Source organism: Polypterus senegalus, chromosome 11, assembly GCF_016835505.1.
Source record: "Polypterus senegalus isolate Bchr_013 chromosome 11, ASM1683550v1, whole genome shotgun sequence".
NCBI lineage: Eukaryota > Metazoa > Chordata > Cladistia > Polypteriformes > Polypteridae > Polypterus > Polypterus senegalus.
The window spans coordinates 115839326-115865118 of NC_053164.1; the positions used below are offsets into that span (position 1 = coordinate 115839326).

The 25793-nt window shown below is 37.0% G+C and overlaps 1 protein-coding gene across 2 annotated transcripts in view; it reads left to right on the forward strand.

Moving 5' to 3' along the window:
* The window catches only part of LOC120539470 (metastasis-associated protein MTA1-like), a 335861-nt gene that overhangs the window by 55605 nt on the left and 254463 nt on the right, over window positions 1-25793 (forward strand). For both annotated transcript variants that reach the window (XM_039769548.1, XM_039769549.1), the window contains exons 2-3: window positions 19590-19657; window positions 23176-23269. In XM_039769548.1, the coding sequence (XP_039625482.1) occupies window positions 19590-19657; window positions 23176-23269 (162 nt within the window). The remainder of the gene's footprint in view (window positions 1-19589; window positions 19658-23175; window positions 23270-25793) is intronic.

A 25793-nucleotide genomic window follows, 5' to 3' on the forward strand; every position in this document is an offset into this window, starting at 1 on the left:
TGTAGAAACAAATTGTGTTGCTAATACATTGTATCATGGAATGCCTGGCAGTTTCTAATCAATGCATATTTTATGATCTAGAATGTTGTAAAGAAAACGCATAATTTTTCCAGTAAGACTTTTGCGAAAAACTGAAATATATCAAAAGTATATCCAGTTTTTATTTTTGTACAGTGACAAAATGTTCTGGTTTCTTTGTAAAAGCTTGTTTATATAGTACATTTTTATACAAATGGTGTAGCTCAAAGAAAAGTTTATAAAAAATAAAAATAACATTAGGCAGTACTAAATAACAAAGAATAAAGTAAGGTCAGATGGCCGGGAGGACAGAAAAACAAACAAAACTTCAGAGTGCTGGAGAAAAAAAAAAAAATCTGCAGGGGTTCCAAGGCCACGAGACTGCCCAGCCCCCACTGGGCATTCTACCTAACATAAATGATCTAAATCAGTCCTCATGGTTTTCAGGCTTCACGTGAAAGAATTAGATGATGATGGTCAATCCATCAGTATAGGGACTGCATGGTGCCTTGATCAGGTGGTGGTGGCGCAGATCGCCACCACAGAAAAAAATGGAAAAAGAACAGCAGAGAAAAGTAAGGACTAGTATAGATAATTCAAATGATAAAAAATGATAATTCAATGTATATTTAGTTTATCATGGTTACACTAAAATGTAGCTATGAGAAAGCCATGTTTTTTAAAAGTGTTCCACCGTATTAGCCTGGTAAATTTCTATTGGTAAGCTATTCCAGATTTAAGGTGCTTAACAGCAGAAGCTGCCTCACCACTTCTTTTAAGTTTAGCTCTTGGAATTATAAGCAGACACTCATTCGAAGACCTAAGGTTATGATTTGGAGTGTAAGGTGACAGGAATTCCAAAATATAGAATGGAGCAAGATTATTTAAGGCTTTGTAAACCATAAGCAGTATTTTAAAGTCAATTCTAAATGGTATGGGTAACCAATGTAATGACATCAAAACTGGAGAGATGTGCTCAGATTTTCTTTTTCTAGTTAAGATTCTGGTAGCTGCATTCTGCACTAGTTGCAACTAGGGAATCCATTCCCGGGAAATCGGGAATCCCACATTTCATTCCCGGGAATCCCGGGCTCCCGGGGATGACAGTGCACGGGCATCTCACATGTCAACGGTTTTAGAATGACCGACACTTATTTTTAATAAAACTACTGCAATATGTTGACACAAATAAAAGACTAACCTTATCTAGAAGCAGTTCATGCTGTCATATAAGTACTTGTATCTTTAGTTGTGGTAATAACAGCATAGAAAGCACAATGTCCTCACAGGTGGCGCAGTGGTAGTGCTGCTGCTTTGCAGTAAGGAGACTGTGGAAGATAGTGGGTTTGCTTCCTGGTTCTTCCCTGTGTGGATAGCGCTTTGAGTACTGAGAAAAGTGCTATATAAATGTAATGAATTATTATATAAATGTAATTTATTATTATTATTATTAACGTGTCCAGCGTGCGGTCGTCCATGCGAGAGTGCACCATTCGTGCAAAAGTACGCCAGCCATTGAGAAAGCATGCTCTGCCTCCACTGAAGTAGGCGGCACAATCATCAGATACTGATACACTTGTTCTAAACAACGCTCACGCTGGCCGTTGCTCTAAAACACCTTTACTGATGCATCCAGTTTCTTGTCATCATTCTGTGATGGCAAGTTTCTTGGCACAGATAATGCGGATGCAACAGACTGATGCATTGCAATTTCAAGTTGCTGTTCAAAGCTGTTGCCTAATGAAGTGCTAGTTGCAGCAATGGTGCCACCTTAATTATTTTCAACTATAACTCTGTTATTTCTTGATTGATTTTTACACTTTTACACGCTATATATGCGAGCTTGGCCGTTCCCGTTTTCCAAGAATTTACAGCAGTGTCATTCCTGGGGATACGGGAATAAAAAACGTCTGGGAATCCTGGGCTCCCGGTAATCAGGAGCTCGGGAATGGATTCCCTAGTTGCAACTGATTGATGTCTTTTTTGGGTAGTCTTTAAAGGAGTGTGTTACAGTAATCTAGTCGACTAAAAACAACAGCATGAACTGATTTTTCAGCATCTTGCAAGGTTATAAGGGATCTAAATTTTGCTATATTCCTTAATTGAAAGAATGCTGTCCTTATAATCTGATGAATACTGTGTGTGAATTAAAATTTAGGTCATTCTCAATAATTACCCCTAAATTCTTTACCTCCATTTTGACTTTTAAGCCTAATGGATCAAGTTTATTTCTAAAACCCTCACTATATCCATTTTTGCCAATAACTAAGATTTCTGTTTCCTCCTTATTTAAAGAAAAATACTACTCATCCACTCAAACACTAGTAATTGATATTGTAATTTAAATTTTGTATTTTATATTGAAAGATAAATTTAAATTCTGGTATGTTGACATTACTTGCATGTTCTGTGTACAATCCTGAAGGCTGGCATTTGCAGTACAGTGGGAGAGCAGACTTTCCATTAAATTAATGAATCTAGGAAATTGCTTTTCTCTTTGCTCCCTTTGTTACTTGTGGAGAACACTATCCTTTCTAACTTCACTGCATTAATGTTACATTGCTTTCTGTTTGCCTGAGGGGCAGTTAATCTTAATAATATACAGTACACTGAAGGCACAGTGCATTGCTATGTTAATAAACTAATATGAGCAATCGACTCAGATAATTCCATTCGTATTTTGTTAGATATATATAAATAATTCTTACTCTATAGATGAAATTAATTTCCCTGCCTTTAGTAGATAATATATTTAATTTTAGTTATGTCTGTGAAATTAAATATGGCTGAAGATTGACTCATAAAGATAGGTGACTGGTAAATTTTAGTATATTCTGCATCAAAAAATAACTGCATTTTGTTTAGTTTTTATATGGCAAAAAGAGTACTTTCTGTACTTAATTGTAAACTGAAATATTTGGTAAAGGACAAGTGAATTTGTTGCCCTGTTCAAGATTATTTGTCAATTCATATGTCCCCTTTTGTTACACTCTTAAATTTTGCATTTTTTTCTTGTTATCTGTCCTAATTTTTTGTGTTACAGTATAGTTCAAATGCTTGAAAATCAATGGAAACTTAAATTAAATAGAATCCTAAGAAGTTTGACTTGTCAGTGCTGCATTCTCCAAAATTCTACTGCTACATTACTAAAATCTTTTGGATACCATACAGTGTGCTTTTTTGTTATTGTGAACGTTCTTTTCTTTTTTATACAAATATACAGTTTAAGAACAGTAGTAATAGTAATTTGTGAGTAGTCCATCATACAACTAACTTTAACAAAACACATGATCATCAAATGCATATTGTGCAATACTATGCAAAATACTTTGAGATCAAGATTCTAAATTAGCTTAACTTACTGCTTGCTCATAAATACTGTTAAAATACCTGCTAGAGTGAAATCAATCACCAGAGAAAAGGGTTGCAACCTCTATTATTTACCTGACCAGAGTCCAAGTCATTACCCAGAAATTCAAGAGTGTAAAATCTTCTTATATAATACGCTACAATAGATTTTCGTTTGTCTGTCCAGGATTTTAAATCACCTGTAGCTTGCAAACCGTTTCTCCTATTGGCTTGAACTTTGGTACACATATACTACGTGATGTCTGCTATCCGCTTTTGGGGTAATGACTTTTATTACTCATTTTATTTTTATTTTATTGTAGAATCAATTCTTGGCAGTGCACAGCAGGGCGGCCATGCAGTGCATGCGTATGGGCACTGTTCTCATTCCCAACCACCTTCGCTAATCATTCTTGAGGCAGATTGATGACTTAAATGCCAGCTTAAGTGAAAAATTAAAGAAATCGTACTAAGTAATTGCAACACAAAAACTAACTTAACCAGTTTTAACATGAAAAGATGGCGACGAAAGAAGAGAAGCAATGGGCCGCTAGGGTGGAGAAAAGAAGAGCTGCTCAGGAAGCAGCAAGTGCATCAACCTCTGAGCAAACAAATGCAAAACAGAGACAGAGAAAGAGTATGAAAACTAGGAATGCTCAAGTCAAGTGTATTCACTGCACGTTATCGTGCAGTATGCTTACTGGTTTTTGTATATTATGTGAGTCACTGTTGTAGGTTATGCGAGTCACTGATGTAGATGCTGTGGGAGCCTTTTAAACTATTCCCCATTTCTATTATTTGTTACATCTTCGGGTTAGAATGTTCTTGAAAATGTTGTCAAGGCAATTTCTTGTTGTTAAAGCTGTATGCTGAATCTATTCTGTGCTACATTGGGCTGATCACCTGATCTAGCAAAAATCAATTCAGCCACTTTAAAAATAACTGATTTAAACGGCAGAGTAATGTGTTATCAAAATATTCTTGTTTCTATAAACATTTTGACACCTTGATGATCTGATCTTGTCAATTATGAAGGTTGTCTAGTTATCAATTTCTTTTGATCTTCTATACAAATTGGCAGGTAATAGAACTTCTAACAAGCAACAGGTAACCACCTATTTTAGGAAATGGCATTCCTTATGTTATGTGTGAGGCATTGCATTAGTCATATTTAACTTTTCTTTTGGGTAGAGCGTAGTATTTCCTTAAAACCTTATTTTACATTGCTTTCTGTTTCATACTTACACCAATCAGCTGCAATAGTAAACCACTGATAGGTGAAGTGGCATCAGTCAAGGGGTGTGATATATTAGGCAGCAAGTGAACAGTCAGTTCTTGAAGGTGATGTGTTGGAAGAAGAATGGGCAAGTGTGAGGATCTGAGTGATTCTGACAAGGGCCTAATTGTGAGGGTTAGATGACTGCCTCAGAGTATCTCCAAAACCTTCATAGCAACAATATTTCTTGAAAAAGGGTTCATGGTGTTGAATTGGTTTGCTAGGAAAACAAGTCCGATCTATGGGAGCCCCACCTTGCAATTCACAGTAATTAAAGGATCTTCTGCTAAGAACTTTGTGCCATATACCACACTGCACCTCCAGAGGTCTTGTGGAGTCCTTGCCTCGATGGGTCGGAGCCGTTTTGGTGGCACGAGGAGGACTTACATAATGTTAGGCAGCAGTGGAAATGTAGTGATTCAGCTCCCCTTTTTAGGTACCATAAATAACACTATGTACACCAAATTGTTATGGTAAGATAGTAACCGTTGAAATTTGTGTGGTACATGACATTGACCTGTTGCTTCTATTAGTGCAGTTCAGGTAAGTGTGTTTTTTCATAGTGTACAGTGTAATGGTGGGGGTGCAAGGTGGCATGAGGTTGTCTGTGACAGCAAGTGCCACTTCAGTAGAACATAGCTAAGAAAAGTTTGACAGTATGCCTGCAGGAAAGGGTGTCTTGCACCCTATCTAAAGCAAATGTTCTTTATATGCTAGTATGAAAAGGGCTAGCAAGCCTTTTAACACTAGAATTACCAGAGCCTACGAAAAAACTCGTAAATCCATCCCACCTTAAATCTCTTCCTAAAACCGTTCTCACCTCTCCGCCAGCGTCTTTTGTTAATCTAAATGTGCTGATAAAAGAAAAGCTGCAAGCAGGTGGCTATTCCATCCCTCCACCGACTTAGAACGTGCACAAACTTCTCCCAGCTCATGACTTGATTGATTTTCTGGGAGTGAAGTGGAGTTTTAGAGTGGAAATAATAGATCGTTGTTTGGAACACACGCTTTTCATGTCTGTTCTGTTTCTACAGTAATCTGTGTAAACACATTGTTAAAACAGAAACGTTTTTTATATTCTAGTAGTAGATGACAAAATGTAGGCATAAACTATATAATGTATGAAGCCTGAAGTATCAAAGAAATACTTTCACAGAAGGTAAAAATCTAACACAACAATTGCGCTTTTATTCAAAAATATAACTGCAGAACCAAAAAGCCGCCCTAACATGTGACATTGACACCTGTTTATTATGACTGCCCCCGTGGCGCGATAGAATCAGCTGCCGACTGGGAATCAAAAGGTCGCGAGTTCGATCCTGCACCTCTCTGTTTTGAGAAGTAAACTGCTCTTAGTCTTACTATTTTAGAATAATGATTTCAGTCTGTAACAGCCGGTGTAATTTATGATACTTGTAAATTTTAGCTTTGTTTTTGTTTTTTTTTTGTCAGTTTTATTATCTCGGCCTCATTCACGACCCCAAACACACCCCACCCCCGCATCTGACACTGCTGTTTTCACATAGACGCCCTATAACAGAGGTAAACTCAGCTCCCTTCTACATCGGAGCAAGAATGCACATACCATTGCTTGCATACCAAAGTGTCAGCAGGCACTTTTAGTGGCATTACACACATTTTTGAGCATGCCCTCTGCACACTACTTGTGACTTTAGGCTTTAGGAAGTAAGTAAATAAATAAAAGGTAAATCGTGTCATAAAATGATTTCTTCAAAACGTCACATATATTTGTCTCTTATTTTAAAATATGCGTTGATCACCGCCAGCATGTTGTAGCACACAGCATCTGGCTACCTGCATGTTCTTGCGTGCACTGAATAAGAGACAAATATACAGTCTGACTGAGAGAATCAGACTGAAAAAAAGCAAACATTTAGAAATGCCATGCTTTTACAGCTGATCGGACGCTGTTCGTTTTCACATAATATTGCATTTCTCTCTATGCTGTGGTTTCTATTACACACCTGAAAGAAAGAGACAATATATGTGAAAACATCATCGCACAAATGCAATATTATTTGAAAACGAACAGCGTCTGATCAGCTGTAAAAGTATGGCATTTCTAAATGTTTGCTCTTTTTCAGTCTGATTCTCTCAGTCAGACTGTATATTTGTCTCTTATTCAGTGCACGCAAGAACATGCAGGTGGCCAGATGCTGTGTGCTACAACATGCTGGCGGTGATCAACGCAAATTTAAAAAAAAGAAAGAGACAAATATATGTGACATTTTGAAGAAATCGTTTTATGACACGATTTACCTTTATTTATTTACTTACTTCCTAAAGCCTAAAGTCACAAGTAGTGTGTAGAGGGCATGCTCAAAAATGTGTGTAATGCCACGAAAAGTGCCTGCTGAAGCTTTAGTATGCAAGCAATGGTATGTGCATTCTGTCTGGCATGTAGAAGGGAGCTGAGTTTACCTCTGTTACAGCGCCTATGTGAAAACAGCAGTGTCAGATGCGGGGTGGGTGTGTTTGGGCTCGTGAACGCCGAGATAATAAAACTGACTAAAAAAACAAAAGCTAACCTTTACAAGTATCATAAATTACACCGGCTGTTACAGACTGAAATCAAATGTATGTTTTTATTCTAAAATAGTAAGACTAAAAGCAGTTTACTTCTCAAAACAGAGTGGTGCAGGATCAATCTCGTGACCTTTTGATTCCCAGTCAGCAGCTGATTCTATTGCGCTACAGAGGCAGTCATAATAAACAGGTGTCAATGTCACATGTTAAGGCGGCTTTTTGTTTCTGCAGTTATATTTTTGAATAAAAGCGCAATTGTTGTGTTAGATTTGTAACTTCTGTGAAAGTATTTGTTTGATATTTGGACTTCAGGCTTCATACTTTATATAGTTTATGCCTACATTTTGTCATCTACTACTAGAATATAAAAAACGTTTCTGTTTTAACAATGTGTTTACACAGATTACTGTAGAAACAGAACAGACATGAAATGTGTGTGTTCCAAACAGCAATCTATTATTTCCACTCTAAAACTCCACTTCACTCCCAGAAAATCAATCAAAGCATGAGCTGGGAGAAGTTTGTGCACGTTCTAAGTCGGTGGGGGGATGGAATAGCCGGTTACTTGCAGCTTTTCTTTAATCAGCACATTTAGATTAACAAAAAACGCTGGCGGAGAGGTGAGAACGGTTTGAAGAAGCGATTTAAGGTGGGACGGATTTACGAGTTTTTTCGTAGGCTCTGGTAATTCTAGTGTTAATGTACTCCGTACATTGGTAGGGTACTATTGCAGGAGAAAGTGAGGTGATGGCTTGGGAGAAAACATACAATATTGACCAAGAAGCAAGTTGGCAAAAACCCTTAACTTAAGAGATACAGAGCCCACACAGAGTTGTTAGGTATTTTGATTACTTCCTGAGAAACAGGGAGCAGTATCATATTTAAAGGAGATGACCCTCAAGAGATCAATCATAGATCTTTAGGTTAGTAGGGAGCAGCATTGGTCTTAGTTTGGAAATATTTAGCATTTTAGGGCTGGCAGCATAGAGGTTGGCTGAAAGACCTAGGTCTTCAAGGGCTACAGAAATTTTCGTGATGCAGGGACATAAGGAGCCACTGGTGATGGTTTAAAAATAAGATTTTGTTTTTCTTCTATTTACTTTATTTTCTTCCTTGTGTTTCCTTCCCTTACGTATTTTATTGTATGATAAACAGAATATTTTTGGGAGGTCCTTGGATTGAGAGTGTTGGGAAAATTGAAAGTGTTGTATCTAAAATTTACTGGAATATCTAAAATGAGCAACAGTCCATTCTCTTATGTGTGACTGTATGGTTAAGAACAATGATAGGATACTGCCAGCCTGCCCGAGGACTACAGCTTAAAATTAAACCAATAAGCACCTGGTGTTACATGTTCATACCCTGCCATCGTAGCCCTGCAGGTATTTTCAATATTTATTCACTTATACTTTCATCTTGTAGACCTCAAATCTCCTGAGTTGTCAGTGGATTTTATTACAATTTCCTTTTGTTTCATCAGATGTACTAGAAGGGTGTTCTTGGGTGTTGCATGCTTGTGTCCTAGCTCTGTAAGAGAAAAACATTCTCTTGATGGTTTTCGCTGACACATATGTAATAGTACCTCAGAGAAATTTTGTCTGCTAATGCTATTCATGAGCATTTGTAGTAGAGTAGAGTCAATATTACATAGTGAGCTGCATTTCTCTTTTGTTATAAATGGTGCAATTTAGTTTTATACACATTTATACACTAAGAATATATCAATAACAATCAATAAAGAAAATACTAATATGAAGTGAACTGGAACAGTGAACTTAAAATTGTTGTTTTTACTGTTAGCTTGAAGAATTTGGATTTTATCAGAGTAATGAAAATGAGGAAACCCATCTATATTACGCTGCCTTTTACTCATATGTATGTGCATATCCCGTATTTATTATTGTTTTATAATAACACTTTTTGTGTTCATCTCCTAATTTAAGATGAACAGGTGTAATAAAGATTGACTTAAGGGATGGTCACACAAATCTTAGTTTTTCCAGATTCTTTGCACACAATAAGTGCATCAGGCCTGTGACCCACTGACATTAGTATACTCCTGCCTTTTCCAGGCATTTGCTGTACCTATTTTCAGTTGTTGAAATGAATTCTACAAGTGGCATGGCATTACATTTATATTGTTTAGCATATACAATGGCATGCAGTCTACATTTCTGTTTTTGTACAATATTGCCTTGCTATCTTTTTTGTCTTACCTGGCCATAACACTTGCATTTTAAAGACTATTGTATCTTCTTTATTAATGGTGCCAAACTGTTGCCTGGCCTTTTTGCTTTTGGCACAAATGTGAGGTTTGTCATAGATTAGAAGGTTACACTACACATGAAGCTGTTGGTGAGTTTTAGAGTTTTTCTCAACAGCTTTGATAATTTTTCTGTTTTCAACTATGCCCATTTGCCTTGAAAAACCTAGTTATTGTCTTAAGTACAGTATAATTTTCTGTTTGTTTTAAATCACCATATGTCTGTTTAGGCATGGCTTTGTTACAAATTCCATGTTATGTTGATAATGTGATGTGTCTTGCTACTGCAATGGGCTGTGAGGAGTGGAGTCTTTTGGGAAAGCACTTTGTGGGGGCTCAGGGCACCTACCCAGAGAGAGCTGAGTAACAGGATCAGGAGGAGAGGGAAGCAGGAAGAGATTCCCCCAGAGAAGCAGCTCCTGTGTGTCTTACTCGACAGATTGTCACAGTATCATAAGACTACTACCACCACTTCTAGATACTTAACTGCATTGTGGGTTGAATGTATTGAATTCATGGTCTGTATTACTGTAGGATTTTATGTAGGAATTTCTCGGTTTTTATCTGTGTCTCTGGTGGGAACATGGGCTTGGACACTCAGAGGTTGCTTCTGGGCTGCATGTGGCCCGCAGGCTGCCATTTGAATAGGCTGGTAATAAACCATAGTATCCCAGCAAAACTGTAAGGCAGGACTACTTAGCCCATCTTTGTGTAGTCTCATGTAATTAGAATTTCTCCAACTACAGCATATGAACTCAAGCAGTTTGTATTTTGATTTAGTAAGACATTTAGCAAATCTGATAGCTATCTTGAACTATTCCCATTCCTCTCTGATGTTCCTATTACAGGATTTCTGTCAGTCCTCTTCCAATACTCTCTTTGTTCAGTTCACTGTAATGAGGCCCACAGCCTTTCCCAGCAGAAGTGGAAACAAAGCAGGAATCAACCCTAAAGTGGCCACCTGTTGGAGGATGTGCAAAAGCCTAAGGGCTTGTTTATACTTCATGCTCAGAACGCGTATGCACCGCATCATGGCTGCCACGTGTTCCCAGCTATTATTTGACGCGTCCTCTGAGCAGGTCCTTAGAAATTAACGCGATGCATGTGCGAGTTGCAGTACCAGCAAAAAGTCATCAGTGTGATAAAAGTTGGAATGTGCCGTCAGATTCTTTGTTTACTATCTACATGTGAAAGAATGCCTCTATGCGGATCCTATGGGATCGATGTGCGTGCTTCGATGTTTGATGAATGGTTCAATGTGGTGAAGCAAAATGCCAACATACAAATGCATTTGTGGTGCTTTTATGTTCAAGCGTTGCATATTCCTGATCGTAATGACACAATACATTTTAAAAGTCTCACATACCATCTTTTGTGCTGTCTTTTTTTTGCAACTTCAGAACAGCAACATAATGTACAGCCACAGAGGAAAAAAAATTAAGGACATGGTACAAAGGTGTATTTTGATTTTAACCTCGTAGTTTACTTTATCATTAAAGCAGACCATCATAAATGTCATCCCAGTTTTTAATCGCTATGGCAATCAGCAATAGAATCTTTAGAATCTTTAGATTTATACTTGATATCACTTTCATGATGAAATGCTGTCCTGCGGTGGGTTGGCACCCTGCCCGGGATTGGTTCCTGCCTTGTGCCCTGTGTCGACTGGGATTGGCTCCAGCAGACCCCCGTGACCCTGTGTTCGGATTCAGCGGGTTGGAAAATGGATGGTTGGAGGGATGGATGATGAAATGCATTAAATGCATTAAAGTATGTATGTTACATTTTACAGATAAATCGTTAATTTCGTTTAAATAATGAATACTGTTAATAATTACACACATCGGGGTGACACGGTGGCAGAGCGGTAGCACTGCTGTCTCGCAGGGAGTCACGTCGCTGGTATTCACTGCTTGGATTCCACACTGTGCTCTGTTTTCCTTCCAAAGATATGCAGATTTGGGGATTTTGTGCTGCTAAAATGAAGCCACTGTATGCAGTGCTTTTATGCACCTTGCCATGAGCTGAGGCTGTGTCCACGGATTGTTTCTGCCTCGTGCCCAATGCTTGCTGGAATGGACACATCCCTGGATTGATGGATTTAATCATTAAACATCCTTTTCATAGATATTTCGGTAAGGTGTCATCGGAATTTAATGGGTGTTCCAGGCAATTCACAACACAGAGAAGCCGAATATGTTCTCATCGTGAAAATATCTTGCACTGCCACTTGCTGTATTCCTCCAGATTTACGTTAAGTATGCTCACAAGTATAAACAGTAAACCCAGCCTTAACCCACACTTGACAGTGAACCTGCACACATCTTTGTGGTTTAGGAAAAACATATTCAAACTCAACACAGTGTCCAGAATGAAATTTAACACAGAATTATGGAGATGTGAGGCAGTTGGTGCTAGATATACCTGTAAATAACCCTTCAGTAAGTTACTTAGTCACTAAAATACAACATCAACACAATGTTAAACATCAATGTCAAGTGTGAATCAATCTTGTTAAATGTTGTGTCATTAACACGCAATAATTACGTTTTTAAAAATCATGTCAAGTTTGAATGTATCTACAGAGTGCATAAACAGGAATCAAATGGTAACTGTAACCAAAATGGTCAGCTTTAACCAGGAGTAAGCTTTTAATTAAGCAAATCTATAGGCATTGCATCCTTTAATGCTTAAAAGTAGTGTCTCTCTTCAGACTGAAAGGGCAATTATGATTATTTTAGAGAGAAAAATTGGGGACCCCCTGCAAGTTGCAGTTCTTTATTTAGTGTAGTTACAGGCAGATGTAAAAGATGGTAAGGCCAGTGCCTTGGAAGAAGTCTGAAAAATGTTACTTACTTAGTCTTTCAGTTTTTTTCCATCCTCTGAGTAAACTGTTACTTTGTATGTTGTATATTAACTCAGTGGTTCAAGTATAGGATGCAATAATACTGTACATTCCTATGTTTCAATTGTTTTAATATCACTTTTAAAATTACCGTCCATTTTTTAATTTGATATACTTTGGTACTCCCCAAAGAGAAAGTGTCTTTTCCCATGACCTTTGGGGGTCATTGTACAGGGTCAGCAGTTCTACTAATAAGTAAAAGCACCCCTGGAGTAATTTTCAGGTTAAGGGCCTTGCTCAAGGGCACAACAGAGTAGGATCCCTTCTGGCAGTAACATGATTTGAAATGACTCCTTTCCAGATACCAGCACAGAGTCTTACCCACATAGCCACCACTCCGTTTGGTACCCTACACAGTCCACAAATTGATATAAATGAATTGGCTTGTTTTCACATGAAACTTGTGATTCTTCTATACTCTTATCAACATGTTTGATACCTACATATATTGTGGAAACATATTTATGTATTGGTTAACTGTATTTAATTCAGAAATATATCATGAAAATCTAACTACGCATTCCCTAACTCACTTAATCAAATTTGGGCTGTTATTCATAATTGATTCATTGAAGCTTTCAGGATGCTGACAATAAAATACTTTTCCAGTCATCTTCCATCTAATGTCTGTGGTTCTTTGCCCATTTTGACCTTTTTTATTTGCCAATTTGCCAGTTTCAGATACTGTATGTCTTTTCTTTGAAATTCTACTCTATTTAATGAAGAAACCAAATAAGGACCTTTAAGGTCTTTTGTTTTTCAAACAAGACTGACTGCAGCTAAAATGACTTGATTCCTGTGTTTGGCTTATATCTTTGACTGCTCAAATTAATATTTCAAGTGATCCTAACCCAGTAGACATACAGTATCTATATTGAATATTCTGTGCATGCAGAAAGAGTAATAAAAATTTGTTAGATGCAGCTTAATAGACAACCGTGAACTAAGCCTGCTAGCGTCAGTGCTACTTTATCTTTTTTGGCAACGGATGTTTGTGAACTCATCAGCTCATGATAGTAACGGAAGAGAAATAGCAGAGAAAAAAATCAGCTGTCACTTTGAGCACAGCAGTGATGTGCAGTGAGGTTCATGGCTGGTGAGGCACGGACTCCTTCACAGTCAGATTTACAAATATATGAACCCAAAAGGGTATCTTATTCACTGTTCAATTGGCAGCATTCACACTGACTACTGATTATGTTTCATATCTCATCAGCATTCTTTACACACACACATACATAATACATACGGTACATACAGTATTTGGCTAAGAAAGAACATTACATTTATAGCGATGAGACAGAGAGCGGAGAGTGTGTGTTTGCTCTGCACCCTCCATGTCTTCTAAATTTGCTGTTGCAATTCTACAATTCATACTCATCCAAAACAAATGAAAGAATTGAGTGGTGTACAAAATAAAAAATGGATTTCAATTTTGACTTTCATGAAATATTTAGTTGTTTTTAAAAGCTTTTCATTCTGATGCTTTAATCAGTTTTAATACAGACTGTTCAATGGAAGGATAACAAGAAAAAAAATTATTTGAGGTCAAAATTTAGTTTTTAAATATTGCATGTTTTTTCTTAGACTGATCCCATTTTTTAATAAAATTGAAAACTGTTTATGGTCTTACCTTTATTTGTAAACTAGCAAAATACCCGCGCTTCGCAGGAGAAGTAGTGTGTTAAAGAAGCAATGAAAAAGAAAAGGAAACATTTTGAAAATAACGTAACATGATTGTCAATGTAATTGTTTTGTCACTGTTGTGAGTGATGAGTGTTGTTGTCATATATATATATATATTTACACACACACATAAACATATATATATACATATCTATACATATACACATATATACATACACACACATATATACACACAAATACATATATATATACATACATACACACACACATATATAAACATATATATACATATACATACATATCTACATATATACACACACAGCTATTTTGTATCAGTGCAATACGCTGCTTGTTAAAACGGATGACTCCCGCTCTTACGTGGAAGTCTGCGTGGATATTATGAACTATCGTATTTGTTCAAGTTCTACTTAAATTTTAAATAGAAGGAATTTTTATTTAGTCGACAGAAATATCTTTGGTAGGAATGGTAAAAACAGACAGGAATATTATTCGTGAATAAATCAACTCAAACCTTAAACAACTTATAATATTTTGCTCTCCATAAAAATATATCCTGTCTAAATTATACAAGTTAGAAATAAAGTAAACGTTAAAAGAACAAACATTCACATTTCTTTACTCTTATGTAATTTTATATAAAAATAAACTTAGATTTTAAATATCCCAAAAGATTTTGCTCTCCATAAAAATATATCCTGTCAAAATTATACAAATTCAAATATGAACATGCTGCATAACAAAACCTGGAAATATAAATAAAATGTGTTCCTTTCAGCAATAACAAATCAAATCATTCAGTTGTCTTTGCTCATATGTCATTTTAGAGCTGGACGCCTGGCATCTTTTTGGCAACAAGTTCGTTTATGTTTGGTGTGAGGTTCTGTGTTGTGGAGATTCTCAGGATGGATTGCAGGTGCTCATCAGTGAGGCGACTCCTGTGTGCTGTTTTGTTAGTCTTTATCACTGAGAAGAGCTTCTCACACAGATATGTGCTACCAAACATGCACAAGGTTCGAGCCGCATGTAGACGGACTTTTTGTTCTTCAAAGTCACCAAAGCGCCGTGCAAACTCAGTGCGCCAGTTTATCAGCAAAGTGCATATTTGGGAACACCGTAGTGACGACTTGGTTTAACATTACTTGGCAACAGGGAAAGTGGGGCAAATTGCACTGGTGCATTTGTGTCTCCCATAAAAGCAGCTTCACTTGAAATCACTTTGTGATTGTGCACGGGTAAAACGTCCGCTGAAGTGTCAGATTCTTATTTAATTATCTGCTTTCTGTATCTTCTGCATTGCATTCAGGTTACCCTGATGTTTTGTCTCATAGTGCCGCCTTAGATTAAATTCTGTAATTACAGCCACATTAGCTCCACAAATGAGACACACGGGTTCAGTAAACATATACTCAGCCTCCCATCAGTTTTTAAAGGCTCTATTTTCAGAATCAACTTTTCTCTTCAGCATCGTGTGAGCTAGCTTCACAATAACTTGCAGCATCATAAGGTAGACTTGATTAACGCGTAAGTGTTCGCAAGGCAGCTGAAGCGCTGCATTATGGGATCTGTAGTTTATTGTGTTACCAGCGCTTCATATACCCGGCTTTAATAACAATAATACAGTATATAAAATGATCTCGGGCCGGATATAATTACACGGGCGGATGTGGCCCCGCCCTTGAGTTTGACACATATGGACTAAATAGAACTTGAAAAGATATATTTTTCAAATGTGATCGCAATTCAGATAGAGTTGACGCAACACTACAGCCTGCATGCCTCAATAAGTCATCCTCCCTCGCCTTACTTTTTACCGCTCATCTAATGAATACACTGAGTATGGCTTTACCAAAACAATCATTGATGGCGAATAAAGTATCCATTATTCGAGTATGTAGATCGGGATATATATATAAACATATATATATACACCTGAGTATCGCAGCGGAGAAGTAGTGTGTTAAAAAAGCTAGAAAAAGAAAAGGGAACATTTTAAAAATAACGTAACATGACTGTCAATATACAGTATTTGTTTTGTGAGTGTTACTGAGTGTTGCTGTCATCAAGGATTTGATTATCATTATTTCTTTCAATCAGGTTCGTATTTGTAGGATGTGTTGTGTTCAAGTTACATTCCGTGTTTGTCAATCGCTGTAAAGATGACAGGTTTCATTCATCGATTCGTTTCTTACTGCATCAATAAACAGCTCGTCTTCTTCTTTATCTGAGACCTGACACACTGCATGCACGGGTTTTTTACACTGTCTTCCTTTAGCGGACATTGACTTTTTCCAACGTGTGCTTTGTTTCCGCAGTAGTTGGATTTATGAATATGCTTGTATGTATCAGACGCTTCATATTTTTTGCTGCCTTTTCAATTGTGTAATTGGTTTTGTTCAGCTCTTTGGAACTGTTGCTTTTATCTGTGCACGCGCCAGTTCACGTGAGCCGCCGGTGTACATGCATCGAAGGTTCCCAGCTGTGCTGGTGCCATCTCGTGCTATGTCCATGGCTGTATCTAATGTTACCTTAGTCCTGGCACTTAAAACTTTCTCTCGCAGTTTCGCTGAGTTTGTGTCAAACACCACCCTGACCATCTCATCTTCCTCTCCATAAGCACAGTCCTTCACCCGTGAATATTTACCCGTGGCAGTTTGCTATTGGATTGCCGCTGACGGACGGCCTTATATGGGCAGGCACTAAATTACAAACGCCAGCGGCAGCCTGTCTATGAACTTAATTTAAAGTGTAGGTTTACATCGTGCTTTGTTTCAAGTAGCAGAACTCATGAATATGGTTGTATATGTCACTCGCTCGCTTCTTATTGTTTCGCTGCCTTCTCAATTATATAATGCATGTTTTCTTTAGCGCTTTTTTGAGGTCTTCCTGGTTTTCTATGTACTGCGTGATTACGTGGGAGGCGTGATGATGTCACACGAAACTCCGCCCCCACGGCGTTGAAGCTCATCTCCATTACAGTAAATGGAGAAAAACTGCTTCCAGTTATGACCATTACGCGTAGAATTTCGATATAAAACCTGCCCAACTTTTGTAAGGAAGCTGTAAGGAATGAACCTGCCAAATTTCAGCCTTCCACCCACACGGGAAGTTGGAGAATTAGTGATGAGTGAGTGAGTGAGTGAGTGAGTGAGTGAGTGAGTGAGTGAGGGCTTTGCCTTTTATTAGTATAGATGAAGTCCATACACCTATCCTTCTCTGTTGCTTTCTTGTAAAATTTTTTTTACTGACGCCCAGAGCCTCTGCGTAAAAGAACAGCAGCAACGAGCACCTGTTTGGCTCACATGCACCCCCTTTGGTGTGGCATGGTACTGTCTGCCTCACCTTGTGCCTTTTCACTGCGGCTTTATGTCCGATCAGCAAGACTAAATTTGTAACACACATTTATTCAAGATATTAGTCAGACTGTGGAAAGTCAGGGTGTATAATAAATGCATCCGCAAACTTAAAATTATATTGGCGACATACAGAGAGGGGCGGCACGGTGGCGCAGTGGTACCGCTGCTGCCTCGTAGTAAGGAGACCTGGGTTCGCTGAGTTTGCATTTTCTCCCTGTGTCTGCGTGGGTTTCCTCCGGGTGATCCGGTTTCCTCCCACAGTCCAGAGACATGCAGGTTAGGTGCATTGGCGATCCTGAATTGTCCGTATTATGTGCTTGGTGTGTGGATGTGGGTGCTTGTGCCCTGTGGTGGGCTGGCACCCTGCCTGGGGATTTGTTCCTGCCTTGTGCCTTGTATGGCTGGGATTGGCCTAGCAGACCCCTGTGACCCTGTGTTAGGATATAGCGGGTTGGATAATGACTGACTGACTGACATATATATAGAGAGAGAGCAACAGCCACGTGCCAATTTCTGGCATCAACCCGTCTGTGAAGAAAAGCACAATCCGAGGTAAGGTGAGGCTCGTCACTGCTGCACCTCGCGTTTCTCTCCTATATTTGAACAGGAAATGCACAAATTCAGCGGTTTTGACTATAAAAATGATCAAAATCATTGGAATCATACAGAAAACAAATTTATAGCACAGACCAGTGGACACATTTATTTTATGTTATCATTATTTGTTTTTTTACATTTCATGATGATTGAGTCGAAGCCAGTTTATACAAAGAATGTAATGTCAACAATCACTCCGTGCACTTCATCAGAGGCTTTCCAATGAGAAACTGACTATGGAGAACTTTTTAGTGATCCAGAAGTGAATATGAAAGATGCGATCAACAATGATACTGAACAGCAGAGAATATTTGTCAAGTTTAAAAGCAACTTTTAATGTAAACTGATGTGAAGTGTGCTTATACTTTGAATTAAATCAGTCTATTCGGGCTATTTCATAATTAACCAGATATCTCATTAGGAAGAAGTTAGTAAAAGACACTAAATCTGTAGATATTATACTGTCCTCACTCTTCTCTGTCTTCTTGAGTCATGATGGATGTTCTTGACAGTTGCGTCTCTGGGCTGTTAGATCTCTGGACTGTTAGATATCATGAGTGTGCACACAGTCATGTATAAGCTAAGCCTGTCTTGAGTTAACAAAAAATATTTTAAGTTAATGTTACAGACTGAGCCTGTGAGGACATTGGAGTTTAAGTGTGAAGCAGAGATAGCTTGAAAAAGTAAAGATATGAGTTATGGGCCATACTTTTTTTTTCGATTTTTTTAATTTGATTGATGTAAAACAAATGAACATAACAGAAAAACAGCGGCCTTTTAAGCAGGTGTTCAAGAAGTAAACTTTTGAGCTCTATGAATGGTATAAATCTGCAATAAGACAGAAAGAAAATGTGTCTGCTATTAAGAAAGCGGAGAAGGCTATGTGTCAATCTACGGGTGACTGATTAAATGCCATAGTATGTAATAATTCTAAATCTGTTCATTGTATAATTAAATGTTAGTGGCATTATTCAATTTCAAAAGTTTCTTTTGAGTTACCAGTTTGACTATCAGCTTACTAGTTTGTTATTGTCATATTTAAAAACATTGTCAATGTTACATATTTATTAACAATGAATGGTGTGAAGTACGCTTGGCAACAAGTCCAATTAAATACAGAACATATAGAACATACTTCAAAATGATTAAAATTTACTGTACATTTGAATGCCGATGTGTATTTATCTGTTTCATTTAATCACAAACATCTGTATACATTCATCATAAAGAATACCAGAAGATAACTGCCATTTTTGTAATATTTCTACTTTACAGCATTGGTGTGCAATGTAGCCATATGCAGGTATCAAAGAGTAGCTAATTTAGGTCAGGAACAAAACTTTTTAATAGCAATATACCTGTATTTTGCTTACAAAATCTGTGGCACGAATTTACATTTATTGTTACATTCTATGTAACAGTAATGTTATATTGTGTTTACTTTTGCATTCTCTTACTGTTTAATCAATGCTCAATCTGTGTCTGCTGAACCTTATTTCAGTGCTTTCATTTGCCGTTTTAATTTGGTAGTCTGTTCAGGACTATAAGAGTCTTGATAATAGCATGTTATTAAATAAATTAATTTAAATTAATTACCTTTTTCTTTTTCTACAGACTATGTTTACTTTGAAAACTCTTCCAGCAATCCATATTCAGTCAGAAGAATAGAAGAGTTAAACAAGGTAAAATTCTGTATAATGTTCAGTATCTATTTTTAAAATATTCAGGCAGCAAATCTAGACTCAAAAACCTTTTTTTACTTCTGATTCTAAAAATACACAAGTTTATCACAAGAACTCTTAAATTGTATAAAATAGGCAGCAACAGTAGTTAATTTAACATCTATTATAGATTATCAGGATTAGGTGGATAACACTTAAGCTCCCCTAATAGTTTTTCAGCTATTTTATACATTTTAAAGAATAACCGCATTTTCATTCTTCCTGTCTCCCCATGTTGGTCTTGTTACAATGCATTCCTTTAGCCATGCCAAGCTTTAAAATTTCAGATAAACAGTATAGTTGTTCACATACATTTTTTACAGTTGTAGTGCAAGAAAATTAATGACTTGCTAAGTCTTACTTAGTTGATCAAAAGGAAGGACTGGACTAGCCCCTTGATGTTGCCTGTGCAAGTAATATATGGCAGAGACATATGGGAGCATGGTTATTGTTGTCTTATTAGTAAACATTTGTCTGCCTTTATCTAAGGTGATTTACTTCTCAATGCCAGAGATACAGTTTTAGAATTCAGAATATGTGAGAACATATCCTTGGTGGCCACTACAAGTACATTTCCATTCACATTAAACATGTTACATAAGTACATTTACCTTTATCTAAGGCAACTTACAACATTAATGATACAATTGATTGCATTTATTTTGTTTTTTTTCCAGTCGGAACACAATCATGTAACTCATTCATGGACACACAGTGTCAATAGCAGAATTTGAACCCACTACCTCAGGGTTTAAAGTTCAAAGCCTTAACCACTTCTTTCTATTTTTTTCTCAAAACCTATTCTGTTATATTATTTTAGTTTGAGCCTACCCAACACACTTCTCAAACAGTTTCACCAGTCAATCAAACCTCTCTTACTGAAGAGAGATCAGTCTGTCATTTTTACTGCTTATACCACAACTTCACATACTACTGTTTCACACATCCTACCACTTCATCCCTATCAATCACTTTTTGTTTTTCCAGAGTTAACTTTGTGGATTTTCTTGCTTTGTTTTTTACCATCAGTACTAGAAAATATATTATTATATATTATTGTAAATTTGATTGCCTTTTCTTTTATTGTTGAACTCACATTAAGTTAAAATCGCTTTAAAACTAGAATGTGTTGTTTTCAGGATTTGCCATCTATTTTTTGTGATTCTTTGCTCCCCCACAGGCAGGTCTTTCTACAGAATCAGTTGAATACAACTGTCTAAAAAATTGACTAGAGATACAGTATGTAAAATTCTAAACTTGGAGATATGTAAACCTTTTTGCAGCTCCCTCACACCATAAGGAGAGATACAATTTAATTGTTGGTTTTGATGTTATTTGAATATCTGAAGAAGTTAATTTATTATTATCTGAGCTTCTAGAGTGCTATGTTTATCAGCAGTTTGGCCTTTTAGATTGAGCTGCTTTGGCTTGTAGAAAATTATTTTTGCTGTCTGTTCTTACTCATTGGCTTTTAACAATGTATATAGTTTTCCGTTTAAACTACAAGAAATAAGTTAAAGGTTGACACATTAAATTAGGTACTATACTAAATCAGTAATTTCCAACAAAATTAATCATTACTCCTGTGTAGGTACAATGTAATTGAAGTACAGGTAGATACACAATAAGGTATGTAACAAGAATGAGAAATATAAATATACCCATACTATTATTTGAGTTTCCTGCTAACTGCAGTATATAGTAATAGTAACAGTTAACTACAGTATATGGGAAGTTACTAAATAATCACAGAGTGTACAAATGCACAGCGTTGATGGTAATGCAATAATTAAATATTATTAGAAAGTTGCTTGAAAGTTTGTGAACCCTTTAGAATTTTCTATATTTCTGCATAAAACATCCTCAGATTTTCACTCAAGTCTTAAAAGTAGATAAAGAGAAACCAGTTAAACAAATGAGACAAAAATATTATACTTGGTCATTTATTTATTAAGGAAAGTGATCGAAAATTACATATTTGTGAGTGGCAAAAGTATGTAAACCTTTACTTTCAGTATCTGGTGTAACCCCACCTTTGCAGCAATAACTGCAACTAAACATTACCGGTAACTTTTGATCATTCCTGCACACCGCCTTGGAGGAATTTTAGCCCATTCCTCCATACAGAACAGCTTCAACTCTGGGATTTTGGTGGGTTTCCTCACATTAACAGCTTTCTTTAGGTCCTTCCACAACATTTTTATTGGATTAAGGTCAGGACTTGGACTTGGCCATTCCAAAACATTAACTTTATTCTTCTTTAACCATTCTTTGGTAGAACGACTTGTGTGTTTAGGGTTGCTGTCTTGCTGCATGACCCACCTTCTCTAGAGATTCAGTTCATGGACAGATGTGCTGACATTTTCCTTTAGAATTCTCTGATATAATTCAGAATTCATTGTTCCATCAATGAAGGCAAGCCGTCCTAGCCCAGATGCAGCAAAACAGGCCCAAACTATGATACTACCACCACCATGTTTCACAGATAGGATAAGGTTCTTATGCTGGAATGCAGTGTTTTCCTTTCTCCAAACATAACGCTTTTTATTTAAACCAAAAAGTTCTATTTTGGTCTCATCCGTCCAGAAAACATTCTTCCAATAGCCTTCTGGTTTGTCCACCTGATCTTTAGCAAACTGTAGACGAGAAGCAATGTTTTTTTTGGAGAGCAGTGGCTTTCTCTTTGCAACTCTGCCATGCACACCGTTGTTGTTCAGTGTTCTCCTGATGGTGGACTCATGAACATGAACATCAGCCAATGTGAGAGAGGCCTTCAGTTGCTTAGAAGTTACCCCGGGGTCCTTTGTGACCTCGCCGACTATTACACACCTTGCTCTTGGAGTGATCTTTGTTGGTCGACTTCTCCTGGGGAGGGTAACAATGGTCTTGAATTTCCTCCATTTGTACACAATCTGTCTGACTGTGGATTGGTGGGGTCCAAACTCTTTAGAGATGGTTTTGTAACCTTTTCCAGCCTGATGAGCATCAACAACTCTTTTTCTGAGGTACTCAGAAATCTCCTTTGTTCGTGCCATGATACACTTCCACAAACATGTGTTGTAAAGAGCAGACTTTGATACATTCATGTTCTTTAAATAACACAGGGTGCCCACTCACACCTGATTGTCAACAAATTGATTGAAAACACCTGACTCTAGTTTCACCTTCAAACTAACTGCTAATCCTAGAGGTTCACATACTTTTGCCACTCACAAATATGTAATATTTGATAATTTTCCTCAATAAATAAATGACCAAGTATAATATTTTTGTCTCATTTGTTTAACTGGTTTCTCTTTATCTACTTTTAGGACTTGAGTGAAAATCTGATGATGTTTTAGTCATATTTATGCAGAAATATAGAAAATTCTAAAGGGTTCACAAACTTTCAAGCACAACTGTATGTTTTTAATATTCACAAATATTCACAGATACCCAGAATATCCACTTGAATTTGCTTTTTTTCTTTTTGTTTGAAGACTGCCAATGGAAATGTTGAAGCAAAGGTTGTGTGCTTCTATAGAAGAAGAGATATTCCTAGCAATCTTATTGCTTTGGCAGATAAACATTCAAGTGAGTTCCTTTTATTCTCTTTTTAAAAATTGGTTGCCTTTAATCTGATCCAGAAAGTTTGTCTATGAAGTATTGTGTAGAATTATTGTGGTTGAAGACAATGCAGCTGACTTTTAAACTTGAAGTTTTTCGAAGAATCATTTACCAAAATGCGCTTTATATTAGGTCTATAGTTTACAAAATAAAATTATAAAATCTTTTTTTAACTCAATTGAACAGTATAATTAATTTGAAAATGCATTTAATTGTATTTGATGTGATATGTCTCTTTTGGAAAATTCTGGTAAATGATCTAAATTGATTATTGTAGATACACTTGTTTTCTATTGTGTTTACAAAGATTATGCAGTATTATCTAGAATATGATAAGTTCAAGCATTTTTGCTGAAGAGCCCCAGTTTTCATACTGAAGTAGATTCTCAGAAGTGTTATTTTATAATTGTTAATTTTCTTATTTTGGACCAACTGCAATGTCTGGTTCAGGTAGTTATTTAGGACCTTTCTTAAGTAAGACTGAAATAATGGCTGGTATAGTGTTCATGACCTTATATAAATGTGATTTTATGATATTTATGGAGTTCTACACACAACAGATCCCAACAGCCCTTGTCAAAGACTCTAATACTAAATAGTTTTTTTAACAGTGTAAATGGAGTAAATACATATTTTAGCGTCTCTGAGCCTACCTTGTTGGGTTCAGATTTTCTAGTTTTAAGTTTATGGGAGCTTGTATGAGAACTTGTACTTCACCAATTTCTCCCTTTCTTTCTTACTCAAAACATGGCCTCTTTTCCTCCCATCAGTTGAGTGTCTAAGCCAAACTCCCTCCAGGAAGTAACCCGAACTATAGTGCCCCGTGGAACTCATTGAGATCACTGCACTTGCAGGCCTTTTTGCCACATAGTCCTTTGCCTCTACCAGTGGTGTGGTCTTTTCTAAATTGCATTGCATGGTGGGCTGTATGCTGTGTCATCTTGCAGGTGTGTAGGGGAAGTTGTGACTTCATGTTATAGCCCAATATGTATAAAAAGATGTTTTCTGTAAGAGTGTGGGTGCATCCTTGAAATAATACGTCTGCTTATGGCTAGAGCTAGTTTTAAGAGTTCATGATCACTCATAGTAATGAAAGAGAGAAAAAAAGAGGGAGATACACTGTTAGTTTTTAAGAAAATGTGTAGTTTTGCTGATTAGATTAGTTTGTTTCTTTGCAGTGCTAAAACTTTGACATTTAACTTGTGTCTGAGTATGCCTGTTAGAGCTGGCAGGAAACCAGTTTGCACATATAAAGTTTAAAATGCAAGACTTTTTCAGGTACCTGTTTGCTAGAGAAAGTCTGTACAGATGTCACTTTATGTAGATTAACAATATTTTTATTGAAAGTAATGACTGAATAGTTATAGATAGATAGATAGATAGATAGATAGATAGATAGATAGATAGATAGATAGATAGATAGATAGATAGATAAGACTTTATTGTCTGTGCCCCAAAGGGGTCACAGAAATTTCCCTTTTGACACGCTCATGAGACAGACAGACCAAAAAAATACAAATACAAGCAAACCATAGAAAAAACCTACTTCATCTGATTCAGAACAGATGCTGCTGAGGGTACAAAAGATTTCTTATATGCATTCTTCAGCGCCAATGGGGTTTTATACCTCCTACCTAATGGCAGCAATCTAAAGAACGCATAAAGAGGGTGAGAGACATCCTTCACAATCATGGTTGCCTTCCTCAACAGTGCACGGTTGTGCAGTTCAGAAAGGGGAGTTTGAGGTAATCCAATTATTTTGGAAGCCTGGTTAACTACACGACACAGTTTTGTTCTATGTTTAATGGTTAATAAGTTGTACCAAGATAAGTAATTAAAAGTGAGAACAGATTCAATAAGTGATCTATAAACCAGCGTTAAAACCTCCTTGCTAACATGAAAGGCTCTAAGTTGCCTTAGTAGATGGAGGCGCTGCTGTGCCTTCTTATATACAGCATCTGCATTGCTTCATGAAAGACAGACAGGTGTCAATCTCTGTCCCGAGGTATTTAAAAGTCTGAACCTGCTCCACCAACTGACCCTGGATACTAAGTGGCTGGAACAGCAGTGATGGAGCCCGTCCTTTGGGGCCACAACACAATTCCTTAGTTTTAGATACATTTAACTCCAGTGAATTTTCTGCCAATAACTGAACCAGTCTCTGGACCTCCTGCTGATATGCAGAGAGGGCACAGGTATCAGTCATATGGGCCACCAGGGCCATGTCATCAGCATATTTATACAGTGTCATTGCTGCACTGCTGCAGGAACCATTGTTTATGTAGACAGAGAAAAGAAAAGGGGATAGAACACATCCCTGAGGAAGGCCTGCATTTAAAACGGATGTGCTAGAACTTATACCATTTAAAAACACCTGCTGTGGTCTTTTCGTTAAAAATTTTTTTACCCATAAAATCAGCATGGGATGTACCTGAAAGTCAGAGAGGCAGTATAGCAGAATATCTATCTGAACAGTATTAAAAGCAGAGGA